This window comes from Phalangium opilio, unplaced genomic scaffold (assembly GCF_054372755.1).
Source record: "Phalangium opilio isolate 3A_F unplaced genomic scaffold, DU_Popi_V2 ptg000082l_1, whole genome shotgun sequence".
Classification (NCBI taxonomy): domain Eukaryota; kingdom Metazoa; phylum Arthropoda; class Arachnida; order Opiliones; family Phalangiidae; genus Phalangium; species Phalangium opilio.
In genome coordinates, this window is record NW_028324189.1 from 13,430,878 (window position 1) to 13,458,766 (window position 27,889).

The 27,889-nt window shown below is 37.1% G+C and overlaps 2 protein-coding genes across 2 annotated transcripts in view; one reads left to right on the forward strand and one right to left on the reverse strand.

Moving 5' to 3' along the window:
* LOC149651853 (glutamate receptor ionotropic, kainate glr-3-like) overlaps positions 1 to 27,889 on the forward strand; it is a 105,929-nt gene that overhangs the window by 49,689 nt on the left and 28,351 nt on the right. The gene's annotated exons all lie outside the window — the stretch shown is intronic.
* Positions 1 to 27,889, reverse strand: part of LOC149651857 (carnitine O-palmitoyltransferase 1, liver isoform-like) — a 63,779-nt gene that overhangs the window by 24,609 nt on the left and 11,281 nt on the right. The window contains exons 3-6 of the mRNA XM_089848955.1: positions 13,505 to 13,668; positions 9,017 to 9,171; positions 7,539 to 7,661; positions 5,433 to 5,644 (exon numbers count right to left, since the gene is read on the reverse strand). Of these exons, the coding sequence (XP_089705081.1) occupies positions 5,433 to 5,644; positions 7,539 to 7,661; positions 9,017 to 9,171; positions 13,505 to 13,629 (615 nt within the window). The 5' untranslated portion in view covers positions 13,630 to 13,668. The remainder of the gene's footprint in view (positions 1 to 5,432; positions 5,645 to 7,538; positions 7,662 to 9,016; positions 9,172 to 13,504; positions 13,669 to 27,889) is intronic.

Consider the following 27,889-nt stretch of genomic DNA (forward strand, 5'->3'; position numbering starts at 1 on the left):
TGTTTAGCTCTCGTCGTTAGTCGTTTCGTTGATCAATTTGAATCAAAATTAATTGCCGAAATGCCTAGTTGTATTATAAAAGACTGTCAGAGTGTTAACTCTAGGTGTGCGGTTAGTTTTTATACTGTTCTCGATCACTGCAAGTACCCTTATAGTGCATTATCGTAATACGATATGCCACGATTCGCTAGCGTACTAGCTAGGCCTTTGCTACGGCGGTCTAGGGCAGGCTTGACTACGGCTCTACCGGCGCTGCCAACGTACCTTGTCGCCGGTCTAGCGCTCAACTGCGTAATAGTCGAGTTTACTTTTTAGTAGAAGCTTGCCCTATAGATACCTCGGCCAATAAGATGGAGGACTGAGTGAGTGACGTATCGCGCTCTCTCTGGCTTTGCGGAAAAGCACCATACAGGCGCTATAAGGTCCTCAATGCAATTAGTTTTTCTGATTTAATTTAAAATATACTTAATGTAAAATTATTTCAACTCTCGAAATCTTGGTTTTGGGAGTAATTAAAGGGATTACAGCAAAAAAAGTTTATGGGTGAACCATTCCTTTAATGCTATACCCCTATCAGGGATTGATTTTATTTTAGAAGTAGGAATGGAGAACAGAGTAATATCTGGGCGCGCGTCAAAGTCCCGGACCCCCTTCCACGGGACGGGGGGGGGGTAAGAAAGAAGAGGCAGGCCATATCGACAGAGGTAAAAAGGAATTACGTCACTATTTTTCGCCGTCCCCGTCAGCAACGTCATCAAAACGTAGTTTAAGTGAGCCAATAAGATAATTTAAACTTTTCGTTACGTGTTGGAGGGAGGAGCTCTATACTGGGTGGTCTATGAGTCGGAATAACTGAAGTAAATACTAACCGTTCTTCATTCCTACTTCTAAAATTAAATCTATCCCTGCTTGCACCCTATATCTAAAAACAAGGAGAAAAACCATTGCACTATGCAGGGTTCATACAACTTTTGGAAAAACCATTGCACTATGCAGGGTTCATACAACTTTTGGAAAAACCGATTTCCCTGAGTTTTCCCCATATATTGAAACAACCCCTTCAAAGCGAATTTACCTCACAAATTTACTAAGTATTTCTTTCCCTGTGTTTTAGCCAACAATTTATTTCTCTGAATTTTCCAGGTTTGTATGAACCCTGCTATGGAAATAAAAAGTGTCATACTTATTGCTATTATAATATTACTAGCATAACTTCCAGGTTTTTCCCGTATATGGATAGTATCCTATGGAGAAAATCCCAAGTTTTTAGGACTGTTCTCGAGCTCGAGCCAGCTCGGGCTCGTGACGAGCGAGCCGAGTTCGAGCCGAGCCGAGCCGCCACTTTTGCGGCTCGATTAATTAACGAGCGAGCTTTTTTATGGTCGAGCCGAGCCGAGCCGACAGGCATCGAGTCGAGCCGACTCACGAGCCGGCTCGCGAAATTAGTCACTGATATAGTGCTTTCCTTTTAGTCTTTATTCTCTCCACCAATAGCGTTCCGTTGTAATTTTACATGAAATAAAGCGTGGGAAAAATCTCTCGTCTCTAGCCTTGAGCATATTTTAAAGAGCGTGTTTTACTGAACCACTACATTCCTAAACATGGGATGGCATTTATAGTCATTCTCAAGTTTGACGTTGGTAGTAGCAATTTTTTTTAAACATGTATATGTTAATCGAGCCAGCTCGGCTCGGCTCGATCATTTTCGATCCGAGCCGAGCTAGAGCCGAGCCAAGACCTAGCTCGGCTCGAGTTTGATGGGGACAAATAGGACTATAACATACTAAAAGGACATCCCCGTATCTCTAGTAGAACCAGAGTTATGAGCCTCCAAAGTATAGTGTAATGTTAATCCTATGGAGGGGATGTTTACGAACATTTTGCTTAATTACTCGGCCCCTGTCTGAGTCTGACGCAAATTTACCTGAATTTTACTAAAAATTCTAAATTTCCCCGAGTTTTCCATGAGGTTTTTGCCAACTATTTATGTCCCTGATTTTTCAAAGGTTTTCCCTATTTTCCAGGTTTGTATGAACCCTGAAAGAAACTTAATTGGTTTTATTTCGATAACAACCACTTGAAATAAATGGCGATAAACAATGACTATGCGTCCAGTCTTACTCCATGTGGTGTCTTAATTTGTATCTTCTCGTCACGTGTGATGTATTTCAAATCATTATTACTCTTACCAGAAGTAAGATGAGACTAGAAGTAAAGAGCTCTAGCATTGGTAATAGGCCCTGGCACTAGTGAACTAATTTGAGGATTTTATGCCGCTTCCATCGCGCCTACACTAGATCGAGAAAAAAATTGGTCGAGTTCCAAAAACATTTCCTACCCCCTTCCCCTCAACCCAAAACCGCGGAACACGGACGCCGATGCTTGAATCTAGTTGGGCCGTCTACCGCCACGAGCGCCTCACATTTTGGAGGGAAAATTCTGAAACCGCCACTAGAGGGCCAACCGTTGGTGTCTTATCAAGAATATTCACTTTCGCCAAGTGAAGAATTTAGTTAGCACAGTACTTCTAGTCTCATCTTACTTCTGCCCTTACCCACCCGCCAATACACTTTGCACGCTTTACTTGACGGCTTAATAGGTACGTTCACTTTTTTAAAATAAAACTAACGGAAACATTATGGTGAAAGTTTCCTTAATGGATTTGATGCGATTTTTTATCAATTTGAAGTGGCTAAAAAAATTGTTTTTAATTCATTTCCTACTTCCCTTTAATTAAGTGAATAATGTTGTATATTATTGTGAAATTTCAGTAATTTTTAATATTGTTAAATTTAACAATTCAAATATTGAGGAAAATTAAATTATCATTTTGTCACTAATATGTTGAGAAAAGAATGAAAAGCACAATGACTAAAAAGATTGGGGTAATATACCAGATATATTAAAGGGTATGTGAAGCTTTGTTTGAAAAACCTCTGATTTATATAACAAAAGATAGAATTAATTTCTGTCAATTCAAAAATAACAAGCTTTTAATTCTCCCATTTCTGGTTGTTTGACCGCAATATGCATTTGAAAATGCTTCATATGAGATTAATTGAAAACGTTTCCAGTAGGATGACGTCACAGATACATTTTTCACGTCAGATGGTGCCACTTTCTCCGATATCAGACCCAGAGTTTAAACTGGGGAGAACGAGGGGGCCGTCATTACTCATGAGAGCGTACGAGATTTGAAATCTTTCTCGATTTTGATGATTTCAAAGATTTAAGAATGATTTGACCGATTTGCTGATTTGGAGCCGATTTGAATGATTTGGGAGTGATTTTCACGATTTTACGATGATTTCGATTCGATTTATGTGATTTGAAGGATTTGGAAATGATTTGAAAGATTTGTACGATTTGAATGACTGGTGGCTTAACAAGGATTTGTCAACGATTTGAATGATTTGGTGCGATTTGCATGATTTGAATGATTTGCTAGCGATTTGAATGATTTGCTAGTGATTCGAATGATTTGAGTGATTTGGCGTTGATTTCATAATGATTTTAATGATTTGATTGATTTGATGATTTCTTGATTTGACTGCTTTGTATAGTGATTTCACTGATTTACGATTGATTTCACTGATTTGAATGATTTACCAGCGATTTCACTGATTTGTGCAGCGACTTGAAGGATTTGATTGATTTCATAGCGATTTTAGTGATTTGCAAGATTTGGGAAGTGATTTATGTGATTTAAAAAACCAAGTGTACGAGATTTGAAGGAGCGACGGCCCCCTCGGGCGAGAAGCTCGAGACGCGTATAGGATTCCCGCGCTTTTTCCCCCTGACGTCATAGTGATGTCATAAAACAAGCTCGACAAGACAAAATTATTTATATATCGAAACTGTAGAGTTTTCGTGATTTTTGAATGGATTTTAAAAAAAGAAACTTTGGTTCAATTATATTAAAAGCTTGATATTTTGAAAGTAGAGACTTGAAAGTGTAACATAATACCACTTTCGCGGTAAAACATGATATGAAATTGTAAATTCGCATTCCCTTTAACTTAGGTAAAATTATGATATGCTGTAAATGGGTTCAAATATCGGGAAAAAATACCATATCATGGAGCTGTCTCAGAAGCATTAGCAGGGCCCCCAGCCGAATTTCTAAAATATTTATAGGAATATTTTCATGAAAATATAGGATTTTATAGGACGGGCTGAATGGTCTTATGGGTTCGATTTGTTGCCATCTTTTTAAATGGCTGCCAGAAATTTAAAAACCCTTCTTTATGGAATAATGTCCGCGTGAAAAGTAATAAAAAATATCCCGACGGGCTGACGGGCAATGCCGAGTGCCTTCGCTCATAGGGTGCTACAAAAATATTAGTCATCAGTAAAATGTACCCATTCTTTATATCATTTTGATGGAAGTTCTTATTACAGCGGATAACAGCTAGTTATCCATAAAATCTCAACCTAATTTGGATTTTAAAATCATTCGGAGTTATTTCCTGAGTTGAAGAATCGATAAAAAAAAATCATTCGATTTTCCACTTCACCCTCCCTTTAAACGGATGTAGCCTACATACAATGCATCACTAACGTAAATTTTCCTCGAATTAGTTCAATTCTGGCGGCAGCCAACACTACCAAAATCTCTGGCGCCGCCATGCAAATTTAATATAAGCTTTCTTCCCACAATTGCAACACTAAAAGACCTTACGCCCTTACATTTCTGTTGATACGCGCATGAGCGGGATTTTAAAAACAAGTTCCCCAAGCCCAGCAACTTTCGAAAGGATAATAATAAAGAAGCGAGGGGTCCGTCATTCGAAAAAAAAAACGTAATCCCTCGGATTTTTATGGATTTTTACGTATTTTTTTTTTATTTAAATGGATTTGTCAATTTTTTATAAAAATCCAAAATCCAGTAGGATTTTCAAAAAAACCGTTGTGTTTTTGAATTTTTTCATGGAATTTCGTATTTTTTCTCGCGATTTTGTAATTTGTTTCGGGATTTCGTATTTTTTTTTAGGATTTTGTATTTTTAACTGTAATTTGTATCGTCTTCCTGGTTTTGTGAATTTGAAAATTTTGGATTTTTTTGTGGATTTTCACAAAATTTGGGATTTTTTTGTGGATTTTCACAAAATTTTGGATTTTTTTGTGGATTTTCACAAAATTTTGGATTTTTTTGTGGATTTTCACAAAATTTTGGATTTTTTTGTGGATTTTCACAAAATTTTGGATTTTTTTGTGGATTTTCACAAAATTTGGGATTTTTTTGTGGATTTTCACAAAATTTGGGATTTTTTTGTGGATTTTCACAAAATTTTGGATTTTTTTGTGGATTTTCACAAAATTTTGGATTTTTTTGTGGATTTTCACAAAATTTTGGATTTTTTTGTGGATTTTTCCCCGAGCGTACGGGATTTTTTGGCAATGACGGACCCCTCGTAAAGAAATATAATTACCTTAGCTTGTTTTTTGAGTAGCGTAAGTTCTTCATCGGTAGTTAAAGGTTCCAGAGACTCTAACAGTTGTCGGATAGTTTCTTTCAAAGGTGGGACGGGCAACCGAGGCAGTGACCTCTGACAACTGTACAAAGACGGCTGATAACCGCTAACTAATTTCACCGCTAAACACCATAATAACGTCGAATTTGAATGACCCTTCACCGGAGTGTCTAAAAAATTAATGAAAATTGAAAATAACGTGGCAATTTATTACTTCTTAAAAAGGATAGTAGAGTCAATTTTAATTTTATCAAAAGTTTAATATATCTTAAGTTAGATAAATTGTTTCCAATTAAAAAGAAAATAATTGGAAGAGAGGTAGGAAGACGTTAGAATGGGTGGTGAATAACCAGAGTTATAGCCTCCAAAGTATAGTGTAATGTTAATCCTATGGAGGGTATGTTCACTAACCCTGATTGTCGTAGTCATAAGTTTTTAGTATGGTTGGATGGGGGCAAATAGGACTATAACATACTCAAAGGACATCCCCGTATCTCTAAAATAACCAGAGTTATGAGCCTCCAAAGTATAGTGTAATGTTAATCCTATGGACATTTTGCTTAATTACACGGCCCCATTTTACTGGATCCCCAAGTTTATAGTATCGTTGGATGGGGGGCAAATAGGACTATAACATACTAAAAGGCCACCCCTGTATCTCTAATATAACCAGAGTTATAGACTCCAAAGAATAGTGTAATGTTAATCCTATGGAGGGAATGTTCACGAACATTTTGCTTGATTACTCGGCCCCTTTTTGATGAAATCCCAAGTTTTTAGCATCGTTTGATGGGGGCAAATAGGACTATAACATACTCAAAGGACATCCCCGTATCTCTAGTAGAACCAGAGTTATGAGCCACCAAAATTTAATGTAATGTTAATCCTATGGAGGGTTTGTTTACGAACATTTTGCTTAATAACTCGATCGGCCCATGTTTGACGCAAATTTCCCGGAATTTTCCCTGAGGTTTTTGTCAACTATTTATTTCCCGGATTTTTCCAGGTTTCTATGAACGCTAGCTGTAAGTGTCGCCATCTGGTGGAAATATCAGAAGCTATTGACAACGTTTGTTCCATAAAGTCTGCCATATGCATCGCCGTAACGAAATGCAATTTACAAGGGTAACACCCAGTTATAAAGGATGTTAATTATTTGTGTGGCGCCATCTAGTGAGCGACTTGAATTTCTCAAATTTTAATTGTAAGGGCATAATCTACCATTTCCACAATTTTAAATCCTTATCACTACTTTTAGTCCAATGAATGGGACATGTTATACATCAATTTAACATCACCATTTTAAAAGTAAATTTCTTTGAAAATGGACTACATGGTTCTGTATTTTATTGTTTACTTTGTGGCTAGATGGCGATAGCATAAACTAATAAGAAGCAATAACTATTTCACTATAAAAAGCGGGTAGGAACAGAGTTACGTCATAAATGTGTCGTTTTCCTAAAGACGTCACCACAGATATTTTATAAGTAAATGCCGGCTCCTGTGGCTCCAATAACATTCAGGCTAATTTAAAACCCGCCAAATTTTACCTTGATAAAGGAAAGGCAGGAATCAATCAAAACTATAGTCCAAGAGGGCGGAGCTTAAACTAGCCTTTGCTAAGTTAACTTGGCCAGTCAACTCCAGCGCTCGACTATTGAGGCATCTAGCGGCATTTTTTTACAACAAACTAAACCATAAGCGAGACTTCGTTTAAGTCTGTTAAAAAGCCTGTTTTAAGCAGAATATACAATAAATAGTTTAAAAACTAGGCTTAGCTCTCGTAATGAAATCTGTCTCGCGCTGGTCAACCTCTTATGACGTCACCAGGGGTATATTTATAATTTATTCCGTCTTAATGAGGTATGTGAAATATCAATTTTCTTTTTCATATTACAAAATGAATAAATTTCTATAAGACTTTTTACCTTGGATCTACTGTTATTATAACCCAATTGATCTTTTAAAACGAAAATTTGCCACTTTTCAAAAAACGTGGCACTAACACTTTAACGTTAGTTACGTTACTATCCTTTTAATTATAATTTCGAATGAAAAACTTACACATCCAGCCTCGATAGGCGAGAAGTATCCTGAGCAGATACTGTCTAATGACCATCAACAAAATGATAAAAATGAATCCAGCTAAAGAAGCTATGCACAATGCTTGCAGTGATCGTGGTAAACCTAAAATTTAAAAAAAATAATTTTGAATTTATTGGTTATATAAGTGCACATAAGTCTACCATAAGTATAGCTAAGAAGTTGTCCGCCAACAGCTTCGCCAATTTACTAGAGTACCCGCCGACATCCTACGTTTACTAGAGTACCCGCCGACATCCCACGTTTACTAGAGTACCCGCCGACATCCTACGTTTACTAGAGTACCCGCCAACATCCCACGTTTACTAGAGTACCCGCCGACATCCTACGTTTACTAGAGTACCCGCCAACATCCCACGTTTACTAGAGTACCCGCCGACATCCTACGTTTACTAGAGTACCCGACAACTTCCCACGTTTACTAGAGTACCCGCGCCGACATCCATCGTTTACTAGTGTACCCGCGCCGACATCCTACGCTTACTAGAGTACCCGCGCCGACATCCTACGTTTACTAGAGTACCCGCCAACTTCCTATGTTTACTAGAGTACCCGCCAACTTCCTATGTTTACTAGAGTACCCGCCAACTTCCTATGTTTACTAGAGTACCCGCCAACTTCCTATGTTTACTAGAGTACCCGCCGACATCCTATGTTTACTAGAGTACCCGCCAACATCCTATGTTTACTAGAGTACCCGCCGACATCCCATGTTTACTAGAGTACCCGCCGACATCCCATGTTTACTAGAGTACCCGCCAACTTCCTATGTTTACTAGAGTACCCGCCAACTTCCTATGTTTACTAGAGTACCCGCCAACTTCCTATGTTTACTAGAGTACCCGCCGACATCCTATGTTTACTAGAGTACCCGCCAACATCCTATGTTTACTAGAGTACCCGCCGACATCCTACGTTTACTAGAGTACCCGACAACTTCCCACGTTTACTAGAGTACCCGCGCCGACATCCATCGTTTACTTGAGTACCCGCCAACATCCTACGTTTACTAGAGTACCCGCCGACATCCTACGTTTACTAGAGTACCCGCCAACATCCCACGTTTACTAGAGTACCCGCCGACATCCCACGTTTACTAGACTACCCGCCAACTTAGCCAGTTTACTAGACTACCCGCCAACTTAGCCAGTTTACTAGACTACCCGCCAACTTAGCCAGTTTACTAGACTACCCGCCAACTTAGCCAGTTTACTAGACTACCCGCCAACTTAGCCAGTTTACTAGACTACCCGCCAACTTCCTATGTTTACATACTTAGTAACACAGTGGAGGGGGAGATAAATATTCCTCGTCTCACCTCTATAATTTTTTGGCATCAACGCAAGCAACGCAACAATATTTCCTGTCAAATCACTTTCCTAACTAATTTCCCGCTTCTAACAATATTTCTATTATAAGTATATAGTTTCATACCATACCCTTGGGTATATGTAATGGATCTCTTACGCTCCATAAGGACCGGTTCAACCATGACGTCATTTGTGGATCAACAATTAGCAAAACGAAAAAGACAGTTACGGCGAATGCCAGGTTAGACATGGAAGAAGGCCACATTCCATTTCTGATGGAGTTTCTGGAACAAAAATGCGAGCGTAGAAATTAGAGATTAAATTAAACGTTTATAGTTGCCACTAAAGGAAGTTTTCAGTTTTGACAACATATTGCCCAACTGTTAATTTGTAAAGACAAAAGACTGAATCTGTACCTGTAGGGGTTAAAGGTTCGGGCTAGCAGACGCCACTAAACTAAAAGCGGATGGCGCAGTAGCCCTGGTTTTTAAGACTAATTAAATGCTAATTATTTTGCAATAACAAGAAGTGATTGATATAAGAAGGCATAAGTCGCGAGATTTTACGCTTCTACTCTTACGCCAGTGTCAGTGGACAAACGCCACCCCTTTCATGTCCGTCATTGCTATGCGCTTTCTTATTAGATCCCGAAGGGATAGGTCAAATAGACGCGAATTACGTATTCCGAGTTTCCGACTAGAGAAAAAAAACTCGGCAGCTCGCGGTGCCGAAACGGTACGACAGTTGTTTTTAATTGACATTAAGAAGTTATAGTTAAACGTTTTGAACCTATCTTGATGGATTTTGAATATGTAACTCTACATGAAAATCGTTCGTTCTATAATTATTTCTAAATGGAATCAAGTGTACTACACTTACAATTTCGTGAGTTCCAAAAACCAAACCGAGGCTTAACGAAAAGGTAATAAATAGATGGTGGAAAACAGAGTAAGATAGAGCATTAAGTCCCGCCTCCGTTTCGTTCGTTCTATAGAGTGCTGTCAGAAGCGCCGGTGTGACGTCACCCATGCTGTTTTCCCATAAAGGAAAAACGGTAACTGTCATGGCCGCCCATTGCTAAAGGCAGACTCGTGACGTTTAACCTTGGATCTGACGTCACAACTGACAGCACTCTATAATTATTTCTAAATCCACCTTATTCCCTTTCGCAGGAGGTTAGGCTTAGCTCGGGATTCATGGGGGTGAGTCTGTCGTCCGCTACAGTACATATTTTTGGCTTTTGAAGCAGATGACAGACCAATTTCTTCCCGTTACTCACCCCCATGAATCCCGAGCTAAGCCTAACTTCCGGCGAAAGGGAATAAGGTGGATTGAATCAAGTGTACTACACTTACAATTTCGTGAGTTCCAAAAACCAAACCGAGGCTTAACGAAAAGGTATAAAGATACTAGATAGATGGTGGAAAACATAGAGTAAGATAGAGCATTAAGTCCCGCCTCCCGCCCCCTCCCACCCATGAAACGGGGGATTGTCGCCTATCACGGGAGCACCGGACGCTATTTCATGCCTTCTTATATAAATCACTTCTTGGTAATAACAGATCATTGTTTTTATGTTTAACGTGCCTTCCTAGCTCTCATTTTTGAAAAACCTAAACCGTTTTTTTTTAAATAAAAAAAAATCATGGTAAAATCGAGTTAAAAACTGTCACCTCACTTTTGAAACTGTGAAAAATCATGTTAAATTAACGGAAAGGATTTTATATATGTTCTGTTAAAGGGAGGGTGAAGTAGAAAATCAAGTGATTTTTTATCGATTCTTCTACTAATTATAAGACCAGTCTGCATAGTCAAACATTCAGGAAATACCAGCTCCGAATGATTTTAAAATTCAAATTAGGTTCAGATTTTAAGGATAATTTTAAAGAAGGACCTCCGACCAATCGCGTAACACCCTGCCTTTTTGTTAACAAAATTCTCGTGGCACGCTCCATGTCTCGCGCTACGATTGTCACGTCGCGCGCCTAATTTTATCAAATCTCGTGATAAATTTCATTCGACACGGAGCATGCGTGCCACGAGAATTTTGTTAACAAAAAGGCAGGGCGTTACGCGATTGGTCGGAGGTCCTTCTTTAAAATTATCTTTACAACCTGAACCTAATTTGAATTTTAGAATCATTCGGAAGTATTTCCTGAATGTTTCACTATGCAGACTGGTCTTTTAATTTGCAGAAGAATCGATAAAAAAATCACTTGATTTTCTACTTCACCCTCCCTTTAACGACTTTGACGTCGTGTTAACAATTTTAATCCATTAAAAATGGTTGTCTGACCATTTAATTTTCCCTTTAAAGTATGAATATAACTTTTCCCCTTCATTCATTCATCTTATTTGATTCCTCAAAATGACAGAAGAAAAATAGTCTTAAGTGACGACGACATAGAACTGCATGATCTGTCTTCAAAAACACTCAAGTCCAAAAATATCAATTCTCTTATCCGAACGTTGACGACCTCATTCCGTTCTAATCAGTTTTTGTTAAGATAATGTTAACCTTTATTTTGAAAACTACAGATTCCCTGAATTTTCCAGATTTTCCTTGACTATTTCCTGTGGTTTAACCCTATAACCTTTGCTAAGTCAATACTTGTCAACTTCAACAGAGTATTTTTTAAAAACATTATTATTATTATAAACCAAGAAGTGATATCTAGTTCATTAGGGAGAAGGTCATAATATCGCCACAATTCCAGCTTTATCTCCAGTCCAAATGTATAGTAGGTCCGGAGTCAATCCCCGCCTCTAAATTACAACCAGCATGATCTCATTGGTTCTAGAAAACTCACGTCAGCGCCACGACGCGAGTGACGAAAATTATAGTCATATTTTCCGACTGAGGAGAGGCGAAATAGCCCGGCCTCCTTTTACGTCCCCCCTTGTATTTTGAAAGGGGGACAGGGACCATGGCGCGCGAACACATAGGCATCTTGTACCTTTCCCTAATAAACTAGATATCACTTCTTGTATAAACTAACTCTCTGGGTTATGTTATAAAGCAGGGTTTATACAACTTTTGGAAAACGAATTTCCCTGAGTTTTCCAGGTTTTCCCCGTATATGGTATATCCTATGGAGTAAATGTTAACGAAGGAGGGGGGGTGAATATTACATAATCAAAGGACATCCCCGTATCTGTAATATAATCAGAGTTATGAGCCTCCAAAGTGTAATGTTAATCCTATGGAGGGTATGTTCACGAACATTTTGCTTAATTACTCGGCCCCTGTTTGACGAAAAGTCCCCTGATTTCCCTGAATTTTACTAAAAATTCTAAATTTTCCTGAGGTTTCTGTCAACTATTTATTTCCCTGAGGTTTTCGTCAACTATTTATTTCCCTGATTTTTCCATGTTTTCCCTGTTTCCAGGTTTGCATGAGCCCTGTAAAGCATCTTTACGTTGGAACTTTCTGCAATTCAAGATTTCCTGACTTTCTTAAAATTCAAGGACTTTTCCATGACCTTCTCGGGATATTTTTAAATTTCACTGACTTTTAAAGCGAATCTCTGCACCTGTGGCGCCCCTAACACGCTGACTAATTTTCTACACACCAATTTTACCTTGCTAAAGGCAGGAACCAATCAGAACTTGTCTACGAGGGCGGAGCTAAAACTCCAAACCCCGACCATGACATTTGTTTAAACTAAAAATTCCCTGACCTTTTTAGCTATATTTATAAATTCCCTGATTTGTCCCCGAGATATTTGGGTGGTTTTAAAAATTCCTTGAAATTTATATGGTTTTCTTGGGCAATTTTTAACTTCACTGACTTTTCCTTAGCTTTATGAGAAAATTTTAACCCTGACCTTTTTGGCAAATTTTTAAATTCACTGAATTTCCCTGAAAGTTTTGTCAGTTAAATTCTTAAAATTCTCCCTGATTTTTCCAGGATTTCCTTGACCCTTGACAACCCTGCTTTGAACGCACCAAGAAGCGATATCTAGTTTACAAGGGAGAAGGTATAAATTCGGATCCACATTTATAATCTAGCTTTATCTCCAGTCCAAACGTATAGTAGGTCCGGAGTTAATCCCCGCCTATAAATTACATCCAGCATGATCTCATTGGTTCCTGAAAACTCACGTCAGCGCGACGCCAATGACGAAAATTACAATCATATTTTCCGACTGGATGTAGATATAGAGCGCCATCTCTCGGCAAAATAAATCGTTTTTGCGGACTTTAAAGATAGCGGCGCCCAATTTTAAGCGGGATTTTAATTTTGACGTTTTATTCCTTGATTCCCCTCTTCATTCCCCCCAATTTATTGGACCAAAACGGATGTAGATATAGCGCCATCTCTCGGCAAAATAAATCGTTTTTGCGGATTTTAAAGATGGCGGCGCCCAATTTTAATTTTGACGTCATAGGACACGTGATATTTGGTCCAATTTTCTTATAACTTCCGGCCAGGGATAGTAGCTGCTGCTAGGGGGTGTTTGGAACATGCATGCGTAATCTTTTAGGGGGAACGAAGAATCCCTAGCGTTAGTTAATCCATGGCTAAGGCATCTAATATCTTCTCCCTTATAAACTAGACATCGCTTCTTGATAGCACCATAACCATAAAAACAACACAAATTAATAATTAATTACCTGGTCCTGAAAAAGAACCTAAGAATGGAGGTTTTCCAGGCTTTTGCGATATCTTTCCAGGAATCCCTTCCTTCGTCCAATTCCTGGACCCTGGGCTCGGCTACAGCACTCCTGGCTTCCGCCATTACGCAACCAAATCAAAAAAATGATTGAAACAAAACGATCTGTCGCAAAAAGAAGAAAGAAACAAATGATTAGATTAAAATATATTTTTATCGCAAAAGGACTTTGTGTTCAACGTCAAGGGGATCGACCCTGTATTTATCAACTGATTCGGTACATTCTACGCAAAAATTTAACAAAATAGAGCAGACGACCTAAATAAATTTAAAGGAAAATTCAAGACGCACAGGGTTCATACAACTTTTGGAAAACTAATTTTTTTCCCCATATACTTCCCTGAATTTTCCATGCTTTTCCCGTATATGGAGTATCCTATGGAGCAAATGTAAACGAAGGAGGGGGGGGGCAAATATGACTATTACATAATCAAAGGACATCCCCGTATCTCTAGTAGAACCACAGTTATGAGCCTCCAAAGTATAGTGTAATGTTAATCCTATGGACATTATGCTTAATTACACGGGCCCATTTTACTGGATCCCCAAGTTTTTAGTATGGTTGGATGGGGGGCAAATATGACTATAACATACTCAAAGGACATCCCAGTATCTCTAATATAACCAGAGTTATGAGCCTCCAAAGTATAGAGAGCTTTCAGATGAGATAGTAGTGCGTCACACCCTCCCAAGTCTTACCGCGGTTCTGGTAGCCATATTGGGTAGTCCCAGCTTCATTCCTACTTTAAACCCACCAATATGGCAGCGTAAATTATGTCACGTGACTCAGCTCCTCCAACTGAAAGCTCTCTATAGTGTAATGTTAATCCTATGGAGGGTATGTTTATGAACCTTTTGCTTGATTACTCGGCCCCTGTTTGACGAAATCCCAAGTTTATAGTATTGTTGGATTGGGGACAAATAGGACTATAACATACTCAAAGGACATCCCCCTATCTCTAATATAACCAGAGTTATGAGCCTCCAAAGTATAGTGTAATGTTAATCCTATGGAGGGTATGTTTATGCACATTTTGCTTAATTACTCGGCCCCTGTTTGACGAAAAGTCCCCTGATTTCCCTGAATTTTACTAAAAATTCTAAATTTTCCTGAATTTTCCCTGAGGTTTTTGTCAACAATTTACTTCCCTGATTTTTCCAGGTTTTCCCTGTTTTCCAGGTTTGTATGAACCCTGTGCAAAATGTCATAGAAGCTACATTTTCAACTCAAAGTCGTTCATCAGTTATACCACCCTTTATGGAACACCCTGTATATGTCTTATATTATTGTGATATTTTCACGGGGAACATTTGGTTGTATAAAATTGCCTAACTTTTAACCTAGAAGGCACTGCTTACGAGAAGATTCTAGAGATATTTGGATTATGCAAACTTTAAAAGCCATAACGGATTGCCGAAATTTGAAAAGTGATCTCATTTCACGAGTATACACAGTTCACGCCCAAATAAGTCTGAGAAACGGCGCCCCTAGTGGGAAACCGTGGCGAACAAAATGTCACTTTTGAGAAGGAAAAATATCACAGTACACAGTACACAGGCCACGATAGATGTAGGTGGCAATGGAATGACTGATAATGAACTACCAGGCCAAACATGTTTAAATAATATGGGCAAAGATGCAATCAACATTTCTTAGTGGAGACTATGCGTTAGGCCTGGCTGTTTCACCACGGAGCTGTATTGTAGAAGGAGTAGAGACTCGTAGCTTCCCCTCTATTAAAAAAAGCTAGACCTTATTTGTCCATAAAAAGGGGTATGAATTTTGACCCTCCCTCCAAACCTAGGCGAGCCAATGTAAACAATAAAGATGGCCGCGAGCTACGAACGTTCAGGAGAGTTAAGCCTCGGTCTTTTGTGTATCGACTTCCGAGTGACGGGACGGGAGTTTCTCAAGCGTTTGCAAATCTTATTTAAATTTTTATTTTTACTATTATTTCTATTTATATTAATTATAATATGGAAAATATTCAAAGAATTAAGCCGGGAAAGAAGAAAACGGACGCCTTCTTTAAAACACGTGACGTCAGAGATTGTTTACATTGGCTCGGTACGCGCGAAAATTGTGCGCGGAGCACTAGTACGCTTATGTCTAGGCCCTAGAGGCCTAGTCTCTACTCCTTCTACAATACAGCTCCGTGGTTTCACCATAGATATGTTAAAAGGGTAGATACACAATTCAATGGGAGGTCGACGTGGAAGGGGCAACGAGCAGACAGCCGCTATTTTCTGGGGGTAGCCGTATAAAACGCCATCTATCGGGAACTTTCGAAACTAAATTAAAGGATGAGCTTAGAGTAGTGGCACTCTATGTTAACCCCCTATAGGGCATAATAAGTCAAACCCTCGGAGATGCCATTACTCCATTTTATACGAGCTAAGAGCAGAAAAACGTATTTTATAAATTTTACACCTGTAAAATCGTTTAAAAAACACTTGGAACTTGTATTTCTACTTACTTTCGAGGAAATACCACCGTTTTCTGACGGTAAGAGTCTTTTTTTATACATTTATTAGTAATAAAAACATTTAAGGCGAGCTAAGCCTTGGTCTTGTAAAACACGGCAGATTAGTGATAAGCGTTGTTTTCAGCGTTGAATAACGTTATTTTATCATGTTAAAAAAACGTTAGCAACGTTTTAAGGTACTGATATTTAAATATCCGGACATTAAACTGTTACATATTCTTAAAATAAGAGTCGATAATGGTGCCCACCATAACAAACTTTGATAAGTGTGTGTCTCTATATTTAAAGGCATAAAACAAAATATAACATAAACGTTTTTATTTACTTATTTATGTAACAATCATGGCTTCAACTCATGTTTGCTGCGTTCAAACTGTAGGTGTAAAGAACGTTTTCTTTCTTACCACAACTTTCCGAAAGAGACTGCCACTAGAAAGAAGTGGATTAATTCTATAACATTAGCTGTAGGACCTCTGTCCACTGATATCTCCAGTTTACGGATTTGTTCAAAACATTTTACAAAATCAGATTTCTTTCCCACCACTGGAAAGAGACTACGTAGAGCGCTCAAACCGTACGGTTCGCGATTCCATCCTAATTTGGAGATCAAATTAATGTAACCGATGAAATTATCCCTAAACTGACTCTCCGTAATTTGACTCTCGAGCAACAATCTGAAGCATCAGAAGAAATGGGAGCGTTGTCCTTTGATCATGGATTGAAGCATGAACCCGCTGCTTTTTCAAATATTCAGGCAACACATCAATACCCAGTGTCACACCTCTGTGGGTTTGATTGTTAATCCACAATTTTGCTTCCTTGGGGCAAGCCCCGATTGCCTTATACTGGTTGAGGACCAGCTATACTTAGTGGAGATCAAATGCCCTTACACTATTTTCAAGAATAAAGAAACTATCAGAGGAAAAGCAGCTTCGGGTAACTTTTACCTTTACATTGACGAAGAAACGGATGAACTGGAATGTCTATCATCAGATTCAGGGTCAGCTTTTCGTGTGTAACGTACCCGTATGCTTTTGGGCAGTATTTGTGCCACCCGATAACATCGAAATCTTGATCATAGTGAAAGACAACCAATTCATCAATGATACCTTGCTTCCAAAATTATCCTCTAAATATTTCATTAGTCTCCTAGGCCTACCTCATTTTGCCATAGAAATGTTCGAATAGCCTAAAAAATAAATTTTCCAAGTCACAAAAGTACAGCCTCTTTTCTCTATGTGCAAATCAAATCTACATTATGGCCATGACCAAGGCTTAGCTCGCCTTAAATGTTTTTATTACTAATAAATGTATAAAAAAAGACTCTTACCTTCAGAAAACGGTGGTATTTCCTCGAAAGTAAGTAGAAATACAAGTTCCAAGTGTTTTTTAAAAGATTTTACAGGTGTAAAATTTATAAAATACGTTTTTCCGCTCTTAGCTCGTATAAAATGGAGTAATGGCATCTCCGAGGGTTTGACTTATTATGCCCTATAGGGGGTTAACATAGAGTGCCACTACTCTAAGCTCATCCCTTAATTTAGTTTCGAAAGTTCCCGATAGATGGCGTTTTATACGGCTACCCCCAGAAAATAGCGGCTGTCTGCTCGTTGCCCCTTCCACGTTTTTTTCGTTAAGCCTAAGCCAGTGAAGTGGATCTGGCAAACACTATTTTACCCCGAAATTATTTTTGCCGAACTTTTGCCGAATTACCCCAAATTCTAAAATAGTAGAATTCTCCCATGCGTCGTCTGCTAAAACATCCTAAATGACTTATGGCTTCGCTTTCGGCTTTTCGGGGTAAATTAGTGACCGTTTCGGCACATTTCGGCACAAAAGAGTGGGGTAAAATATAAAAATACGGCCCCCACACTAAACGTCGCAATTAAATCAAGCAATCATTCAAATCCATTTCAGAAACTAAATAAGCATAACTAAACTACCCTCTCTTGCCCCCAACGACACTTAAAATAATAAATATGTTTTTTTCGGCAAGGATTGAATTTTCAATTAAACATTGATATTAATGTGAATTCTTTATGGAATCTCAATTTATAAGCTAAATCTACTCTGCCGAACCACAATAAAACGTTAATTTCAACTTAATTAAGTATAATTAACGTAAAATTCGACCAAAAACGTACATTTTTGGGACAAAAACTAAAATAACTTTTAATTAAGCTACATAATTAAGATTAAAACTAAGCTATAAGCTGGTAAATCCAATTTTTTCCCATTATACACTGAAATTAATTTATATTATCTCTATAATAGATTAATAGTCACCAAAATTGAAAAGTTTGGGGTAAATTAGGGATTGTTCGGCAGAATATTATAATGAAAAATATGCCGAACTTTTGAAGAAGCGCGAAATTCAAAAGTTTGGGGTAAATTAAGGTTTTTTCGGCAAGCATTGAATTTTCAATTAAACATTGATATTAATGTGAATTATTTATTGAATCTCAATTTATAAGCTAAATCTACTCTGCCGAACCACAATCCAACGTTAATTTCACTTAATTAAGTTTAATTAACGTAAAATTCGACCAAAAACGTACATTTTTGGGACAAAAATTAAAATAACTTTTAATTAAACTACATAATTAAGATTAAAACTAAGCTAAAAGCTGGTAAATCCCCTTTTTTCCAATTTAACACTGAAATTAATTTATATTATCTTTATAATTCATTAATACTCAGGAAATTCAAAAGTTTGGGGTAAAATAGGGTGTTTTTCGGCAAGGATTGAATTTTCAATTAAACACTGATATTAATGTGAATTGTTTATGGAATCTCAATTTATAAGCTAAATCTACTCTGCCGAACCACAATAAAACGTTAATTTCAACTTAATTAAGTTTAATTCACGTAAAATTCGACCAAAAACGTACATTTTTGGGACAAAAATTAAAATAACTTTTAATTAAACTACATAATTAAGATTAAAACTAAGCTATAAGCTGGTAAATCCCCTTTTTTCCAATTTAACACTGAAATTAATTTATATTATCTCTATAATAGATTAATAGTCACCAAAATTGAAAAGTTTGGGGTAAATTAGGGATTGTTCGGCAGAATATTATAATGAAAAATATGCCGAACTTTTGAAGAAGCGCGAAATTCAAAAGTTTGGGGTAAGTTAGGGGTTTTTCAGCAAGTATTGAATTTTCAATTAAACATTGATATTAATGTGAATTATTTATTGAATCTCAATTTATAGCTAAATCTACTCTGCCGAACCACAATCCAACGTTAATTTCAACTTAATTAAGTTTAATTAACGTAAAATTCGACCAAAAAGGTACATTTTTGGGACAAAAATTAAAATAACTTTTAATTAAACTACATAATTGAGATTAAAACTAAGCTATAAGCTGGTAAATCCCCTTTTTCCCCATTTAACACTGAAATTAATTGATATTATCTTTATAATACATTAATATTCAGAAAATTCAAAAGTTTGGGGTAAAATAGGGCTTTTTCGGCAAGGATTGAATTTTCAATTAAACATTGATATTAATGTGAATTCTTTATGGAATCTCAATTTATAAGCTAAATCTACTCTGCCGAACCACAATAAAACGTTAATTTCAACTTAATTAAGTATAATTAACGTAAAATTCGACCAAAAACGTACATTTTTGGGACAAAAACTAAAATAACTTTTAATTAAGCTACATAATTAAGATTAAAACTAAGCTATAAGCTGGTAAATCCCCTTTTTTCCCATTTAACACTGAAATTAATTTATATTATCTCTATAATAGATTAATAGTCACCAAAATTGAAAAGTTTGGGGTAAATTAGGGATTGTTCGGCAGAATATTATAATGAAAAATATGCCGAACTTTTGAAGAAGCGCGAAATTCAAAAGTTTTGGGTAAATTAGGGGTTTTTCGGCAAGTATTGAATTTTCAATTAAACATTGATATTAATGTGAATTATTTATTGAATCTCAATTTATAGCTAAATCTACTCTGCCGAACCACAATCCAACGTTAATTTCAACTTAATTAAGTATAATTAATGAGATATTAAAGCAAAACAACCATATTTTCTGAAAAAACACGAATAACTTTTATTGAAACTAAATAATTCATAATATAATTACACGAGTTGTTCGTGCAACCAATTTTTTCATTTAAAACTTAAATAAATTTTCATTATCATTGAATAACATGGAAGGCGCGAATGTTCGGCAAAAGATAATTAGGGAAAAGTATTTATTGAAACTCATTTTATAAGCTAAAACAATACTGCGGAACCACATTTAAGTGTTAATTTCATATTCATTTGGCGTAATTAAAGAAGAATGAACCGAAAACCACCTTTTTCGGGTAAAATTCATGGATAACTTTTAGTTAGGGTAAAAGACTAAAATTATAACTACACGAGTAGTTCGTCTAATCTCAAATTGCCTATTTCACACTTAGCACTTCAATAAATTTACACTATCATCTAAATTCATGAAAAGGCGCGAAATTCCAAAATTCAGGTAGTTCGGCGAAAACTAAACTATACACTATAAATTAAACTAACACAATTGCGCTACACTACAACCTTAATTTTAGCTTTACTGAGCAAATTTAAGGTAAAATTCACCCTCAACGTCCATTTCCTGGCAAAAGAAAATATATACTGATGTTATTTTTAGAATGGTCTTAGTATATTACAATCATTGGGTGTTTTACAGAATTCTTTCTCTTTAAAACGCTTCTGGACAAAAGTTCATGTTAGAAATTTATAAGATGCGATAAGTATGCGAAGGAATAAGTTGTAAACTAAAACTTCTGTAGGTGTATTAATTGAACGTTAAGTACGTAATCATTTTAGCACTGTTAAAGGTAACTCGATCATCGAGGGATAATCACTAACACTTTCTGTTATTCTATTAAGGGTTATAATACTTGTGAGTAATCAGTTTAGCATTGTTAAAGCTAAAACCTCGTTTTTAGAATGGCCTTACGGGTAATCATTTTAGCAATGTTAAGGGTAGCGCATCGAGGGGCTACTCACTCAATCTTTCTCTTTGCGTCGCACTATTACAATTATAACATAGATAAATTTATTGAAATACTAGTCGTTACCCGCTCGCGTCACGCGTGTAATAAAAACTTCCATCAAAAGGATATAAAGAATGGGTAGATTTTACTGATGACTAATATTTTTGAAGCACCGTAGGAGCGAAGGCACTCGGCGTTGCCCGTCAGCCCGTGGGAACATTTTGTCTTACTTTTCACGCGGACATTATTCTATGAAGAAGGGTTTTTAAGTTTTTAGCCGCCATTTAAAACGATGGCAACAAATCGAACCCAAAAGACCATTCAGCCCATCTATAGGTTAAAGGAAACCAATGTACTAAATATTTTTGAAATCGGTTGAAACGCGCAGACTTTGTTGCATGGAGAAAAGTTTTTACATTTCTGGGCGCCATTTTTTAAGATGGCGGCGGATTGGAAAAATATTTCTTAGTACGCGCCTACTACTTACGAGTAACGTTCCTGCAAATTTTCAGCCTTCTGGGGCAGGCGGTTTTGGGCTGGGCGTTGATTATCAGTCAGTCAGGACTTTGATTTATGGATTGCGGGTAATCATTTTAGCAGAGTTAAAAGTAGCCCATCAAGGGGCTATTCACATAAATTTTATGTACGCCTGTTAAGTACGGTACGATGTGGCTACTATTATGAGCCCAGCCCATGGACCATCTTGTTGTATTTTTAAAAGAGAGACAACTCTCTCCCCGCGCAACTGTCCTCGTCGGAATCCCGACAGAGACTTAACCCCTTGACCAAAAGTCAAAGGGGGTAGGAACCCTTAGACCCGATTCAAGACCCTGTGTCTATAAAAGGAGGGACCGAGGGGACGAGAGATATCTTTTGGCTCCAGCAAAGAGAGTATGGGGGAGGAGTGGAAGCTCCCCCGCTCCACAAGGCTAAATTACAATGTTGCCTCTACATTATACTAGTGGTACGAGGGAGTTTCCGGCTCAGTCGCGCCACCTACGATACTATTTAATGTCTCAAACGGAAATGCCTCGGTACTGCGCATTGAAGATGCGCGGTAGAAAAGAGCAACAAGATTTTCCCCTCTTTCCACTCCTCCCCTATACTCTCTTTGGCTCCAGCGACGAAGGAGGAAGGCCCGAGCACCTTTTTGTTTATTTAAAGAAAGTTTTTACTTTGTAATATTTTTGAGAGATGGCTGGGTGAGTCAATAATAAATTTTGATTATAAAAGTACTTGTATTCACTCTAGGTAAGCCTACCAGTTTTGTGGGGCTTACAGTTGTTAGGCCCCGGAACAGTTAGCTATGCCTTCGTCGACCGGATACAAACTCATTAAGTTAAAAATGAAAAGCCGTGGGGGTAAATAATCCATAAGAACTTTATTTCATGGTCCAGAAAAATGTCAGCGTGGAGAGAGTTGTCTCTCTTTTAAAAATACAACAAGATGGTCCATGGGCTGGGCTCATAATAGTAGCCACATCGTACCGTACTTAACAGGCGTACATAAAATTTATGTGAATAGCCCCTCGATGGGCTACTTTTAACTCTGCTAAAATGATTACCCGCAATCCATATCTATATCTATATAAATCACAGTCCTGACTGACTGATAATCAACGCCCAGCCCAAAACCGCCTGCCCCAGAAGGCTGAAAATTTGCAGGAACGTTACTCGTAAGTAGTAGGCGCGTACTAAGAAATATTTTTCCAATCCGCCGCCATCTTAAAAAATGGCGCCCAGAAATGTAAAAACTTTTCTCCATGCAACAAAGTCTGCGCGTTTCAACCGATTTCAAAAATATTTAGTACATTGGTTTCCTTTAACCTATAGATGGGCTGAATGGTCTTTTGGGTTCGATTTGTTGCCATCGTTTTAAATGGCGGCTAAAAACTTAAAAACCCTTCTTCATAGAATAATGTCCGCGTGAAAAGTAAGAAAAAATGTTCCCACGGGCTGACGGGCAACGCCGAGTGCCTTCGCTCCTACGGTGCTTCAAAAATATTAGTCATCAGTAAAATCTACCCATTCTTTATATCCTTTTGATGGAAGTTTTTATTACACGCGTGACGCGAGCGGGTAACGACTAGTATTTCAATAAATTTATCTATGTTATAATTGTAATAGTGCGACGCAAAGAGAAAGATTGAGTGAGTAGCCCCTCGATGCGCTACCCTTAACATTGCTAAAATGATTACCCGTAAGGCCATTCTAAAAACGAGGTTTTAGCTTTAACAATGCTAAACTGATTACTCACAAGTATTATAACCCTTAATAGAATAACAGAAAGTGTTAGTGATTATCCCTCGATGATCGAGTTACCTTTAACAGTGCTAAAATGATTACGTACTTAACGTTCAATTAATACACCTACAGAAGTTTTAGTTTACAACTTATTCCTTCGCATACTTATCGCATCTTATAAATTTCTAACATGAACTTTTGTCCAGAAGCGTTTTAAAGAGAAAGAATTCTGTAAAACACCCAATGATTGTAATATACTAAGACCATTCTAAAAATAACATCAGTATATATTTTCTTTTGCCAGGAAATGGACGTTGAGGGTGAATTTTACCTTAAATTTGCTCAGTAAAGCTAAAATTAAGGTTGTAGTGTAGCGCAATTGTGTTAGTTTAATTTATAGTGTATAGTTTAGTTTTCGCCGAACTACCTGAATTTTGGAATTTCGCGCCTTTTCATGAATTTAGATGATAGTGTAAATTTATTGAAGTGCTAAGTGTGAAATAGGCAATTTGAGATTAGACGAACTACTCGTGTAGTTATAATTTTAGTCTTTTACCCTAACTAAAAGTTATCCATGAATTTTACCCGAAAAAGGTGGTTTTCGGTTCATTCTTCTTTAATTACGCCAAATGAATATGAAATTAACACTTAAATGTGGTTCCGCAGTATTGTTTTAGCTTATAAAATGAGTTTCAATAAATACTTTTCCCTGATTATCTTTTGCCGAACATTCGCGCCTTCCATGTTATTCAATGATAATGAAAATTTATTTAAGTTTTAAATGAAAAAATTGGTTGCACGAACAACTCGTGTAATTATATTATGAATTATTTAGTTTCAATAAAAGTTATTCGTGTTTTTTCAGAAAATATGGTTGTTTTGCTTTAATATCTCATTAATTATACTTAATTAAGTTGAAATTAACGTTGGATTGTGGTTCGGCAGAGTAGATTTAGCTATAAATTGAGATTCAATAAATAATTCACATTAATATCAATGTTTAATTGAAAATTCAATACTTGCCGAAAAACCCCTAATTTACCCAAAACTTTTGAATTTCGCGCTTCTTCAAAAGTTCGGCATATTTTTCATTATAATATTCTGCCGAACAATCCCTAATTTACCCCAAACTTTTCAATTTTGGTGACTATTAATCTATTATAGAGATAATATAAATTAATTTCAGTGTTAAATGGGAAAAAAGGGGATTTACCAGCTTATAGCTTAGTTTTAATCTTAATTATGTAGCTTAATTAAAAGTTATTTTAGTTTTTGTCCCAAAAATGTACGTTTTTGGTCGAATTTTACGTTAATTATACTTAATTAAGTTGAAATTAACGTTTTATTGTGGTTCGGCAGAGTAGATTTAGCTTATAAATTGAGATTCCATAAAGAATTCACATTAATATCAATGTTTAATTGAAAATTCAATCCTTGCCGAAAAACACCCTATTTTACCCCAAACTTTTGAATTTCCTGAATATTAATCTATTATAGAGATAATATAAATTAATTTCAGTGTTAAATGGGAAAAAAGGGGATTTACCAGCTTATAGCTTAGTTTTAATCTTAATTATGTAGCTTAATTAAAAGTTATTCTAATTTTTGTCCCAAAAATGTACGTTTTTGGTCGAATTTTACGTTAATTAAACTTAATTAAGTGAAATTAACGTTGGATTGTGGTTCGGCAGAGTAGATTTAGCTTATAAATTGAGATTGAATAAAGAATTCTCATTAATATCAATGTTTAATTGAAAATTCAATCCTTACCGAAAAAACCCTATTTATTATTTTAAGTGACGTTGGGGGGGCAAGAGAGGGTAGTTTAGTTAAGCTTATTTAGTTTCTGAAATGGATTTGAATGATTGCTTGATTTAATTGCGACGTTTAGTGTGGGGGGCCGTATTTTTATATTTTACCCCACTCTTTTGTGCCGAAAAGTGCCGTAACGGTCACTAATTTACCCCGAAAAGCCGAAAGCGAAGCCATAAGTCATTTAGGATGTTTTAGCAGACGACGCATGGGAGAATTCTACTATTTTAGAATTTGGGGTAATTCGGCAAAAGTTCGGCAAAAATAATTTCGGGGTAAAATAGTGTTTGCCAGTGGATCTAGACCCTTTATAGTTTTACTATATCTATGGGTTTCACCGCTAAGTAAACTTCGTTGCTCATATCATTTTCTTTAACACTATGGGAGGGTTTGGGTTCTTATCTAGAAGGGCCTACTGGTCCCATGGAACTAACTAACGCTAGGGACAACTTACATTAGTCTCTCTGAAAAACATTCGTTGATAAACCCTCCCACTTTTAACTCCCCCTCCTGAAATTTGGTGATTCAAAACGGAATTGGGCTAGATTCTTAATAACGCCACCTATAATATAGTTTTCGTACTAATATACGGGATCTGCTATGTTAGGCCAAAAGTGGATGAGAGCAGGCTAGGAAATAAGACAGGTTTACAGGTCAAAAACCAGTTTATTAATAGCTTGGACCACTTTTTTTATTCAAAACGTGAGGGTCACTGGTCCCAATGACTAGTTTATTAATTGCAAATCTATAGGAGAACAAGGGTGGGGACCAGTCTGGAGACCAGTTTATTATTTCGGAAACTAGGGGGTCACTGGTCCCAAGGACTAGTTTAAAAATTATGCTTATTTCCCAGCCTGGATGAGAGGAAAGTTATGAAAATGGCCAAAAGTCGCGAGTCATCAGAGTTTCGCCGTAGTTGACCGTTTTATTGGCGTAGCTCAAGGTCTGTATATGAGCAAAAAATTGCACTATTAGGTTGGCTCGTACAGACCCAAAAAATCTCGATTTTTCGGAGCTAGGCGCGAGAGGTAGAAATATCTCAAAACATACGAAACAAGGCGACGCGTACCGCTTGAGGATTGAGAGGGCGAAGTGTCACGTGTGATGAAAGTGGGGAGAGAGAAATCTTTCGCTAAACGGTTAACGGTTCCTGGCCGATACTTTTGGGGTTTGGGCGCGAAACGGCAAATATCCTCCGCGAGATCTAGAGTCCGAGGCTCCGACAACATACTTCGGGAGTCGGGCGAGTGAGTCACGGGCTCACGGCCCTAGTCGGTAAAAGTTGTTCCGGGTAAATATACACGAGAATCTCAAGATAAATTAAATAGTTATTTAAGACTACCATTAATATTATTTTTGGCTTTGAAGCTAACGGCCAGTGATTTTGTTTTGACTATAATTTGTCACGTATTAAAATATCCGGTAAGCCTCGGTTTCGGCTTGGGCACCGGTCGATTCAGCTTGTCATGTTTCACGAGATAGAATAATTATAATATTAATAATAATCAATTATAATTATTATAATCAATAGTTTGCACTAATTAATATACTAGAATAGTTATTGTTATTTTGTACCATGTGCAGGCACCTGAAATAAAACTTTATTCCAACTTCCAAAGTAATTAAACAGTCTGTGAAATAAATGGATTTTATGAAATTTACTGTGCCTATATTTATATTTATTTTTACTCTTATAAACACATTAACCGATCAACTAAAATTCATAATTAAAAAATACTCGCACAAAAATTATTTGTACAACATTTGCACTATAACGCTGTTTCTGAAAAGACTGGATGGCTGATAGACATACGTAAGATATTTTATAAGCCCCTCCGTGCTAGCTTTGTAAACCAACGCGCTGGTTGTCTGGAAAATCGAAAACTCGACGCGCGAAAAGCGCGTATGGGCCCCCCTTGGGCGTAGCTATACTGGGCCTGTTCACTCCCTTAAAGTAGGTCTTGCGTAAATTCGCGGTTACGCGGTTACCGTCGTCTGCTATTGTGTATGCTAGAACTTCCTCGATTTGTGTTTGTAGTCAGGACAAAGTAGCCGGTAATGTTTTAAAAGGTATTTGAAGGTATAATATGGATTTAAGTAAGGTTATCGAAGCAATAGAAGAGCGCATAAAACTAGATACGTTTAAAACAAATCTCGGTAGCTTAGCTATAACGCGAGCAGCTTGCGTCGTGACTCGCGTGATCGAGAGGGCTATGGTTAAACCAAGGAGCATAAATGTCTGAACTACTTTCAGTCGCGAGTTTGCAAGTCCATCAGTCACTAGTAAACTAAATAGTTATTGGCGAAACTTTGATGTCCGCGTTTTTTAACACGGGTTCTATGGCCATTGTCATACTTTCCCTCTCATCCACATTTGATACTATGAAACTAAGCAACGCTTAGAAATTCATTTTATCCCTAACCTTGAAACATAATTTATTTACGGAACTAAGTATTTAACACTTAATAGGTTGTACCGTTGCTTTTAAAATAATCATAAATATAGTGAGACCTAAGAAGATTTGTGTGTATAGTGGTTGTAGAAGTGACAATCCCTAAGCGCATAAACAGTACATGAAAGATGTAGAGTTTATCGCTTTTCCTAAACCTAAGCGTAATTATGAAATTTGTCAGCAATGGACAGAATGGTTAGGTTTGAAAGACTACCCAGTCTTAATTGGAAATATGGCAGACTGCTTTTAAGGCTTTTTGCAACCCCACCCCCGGTTCGCACAAAATGCTTGCTAGGGTGCGTTGTCACCAAACATTTCTCAGATATTCA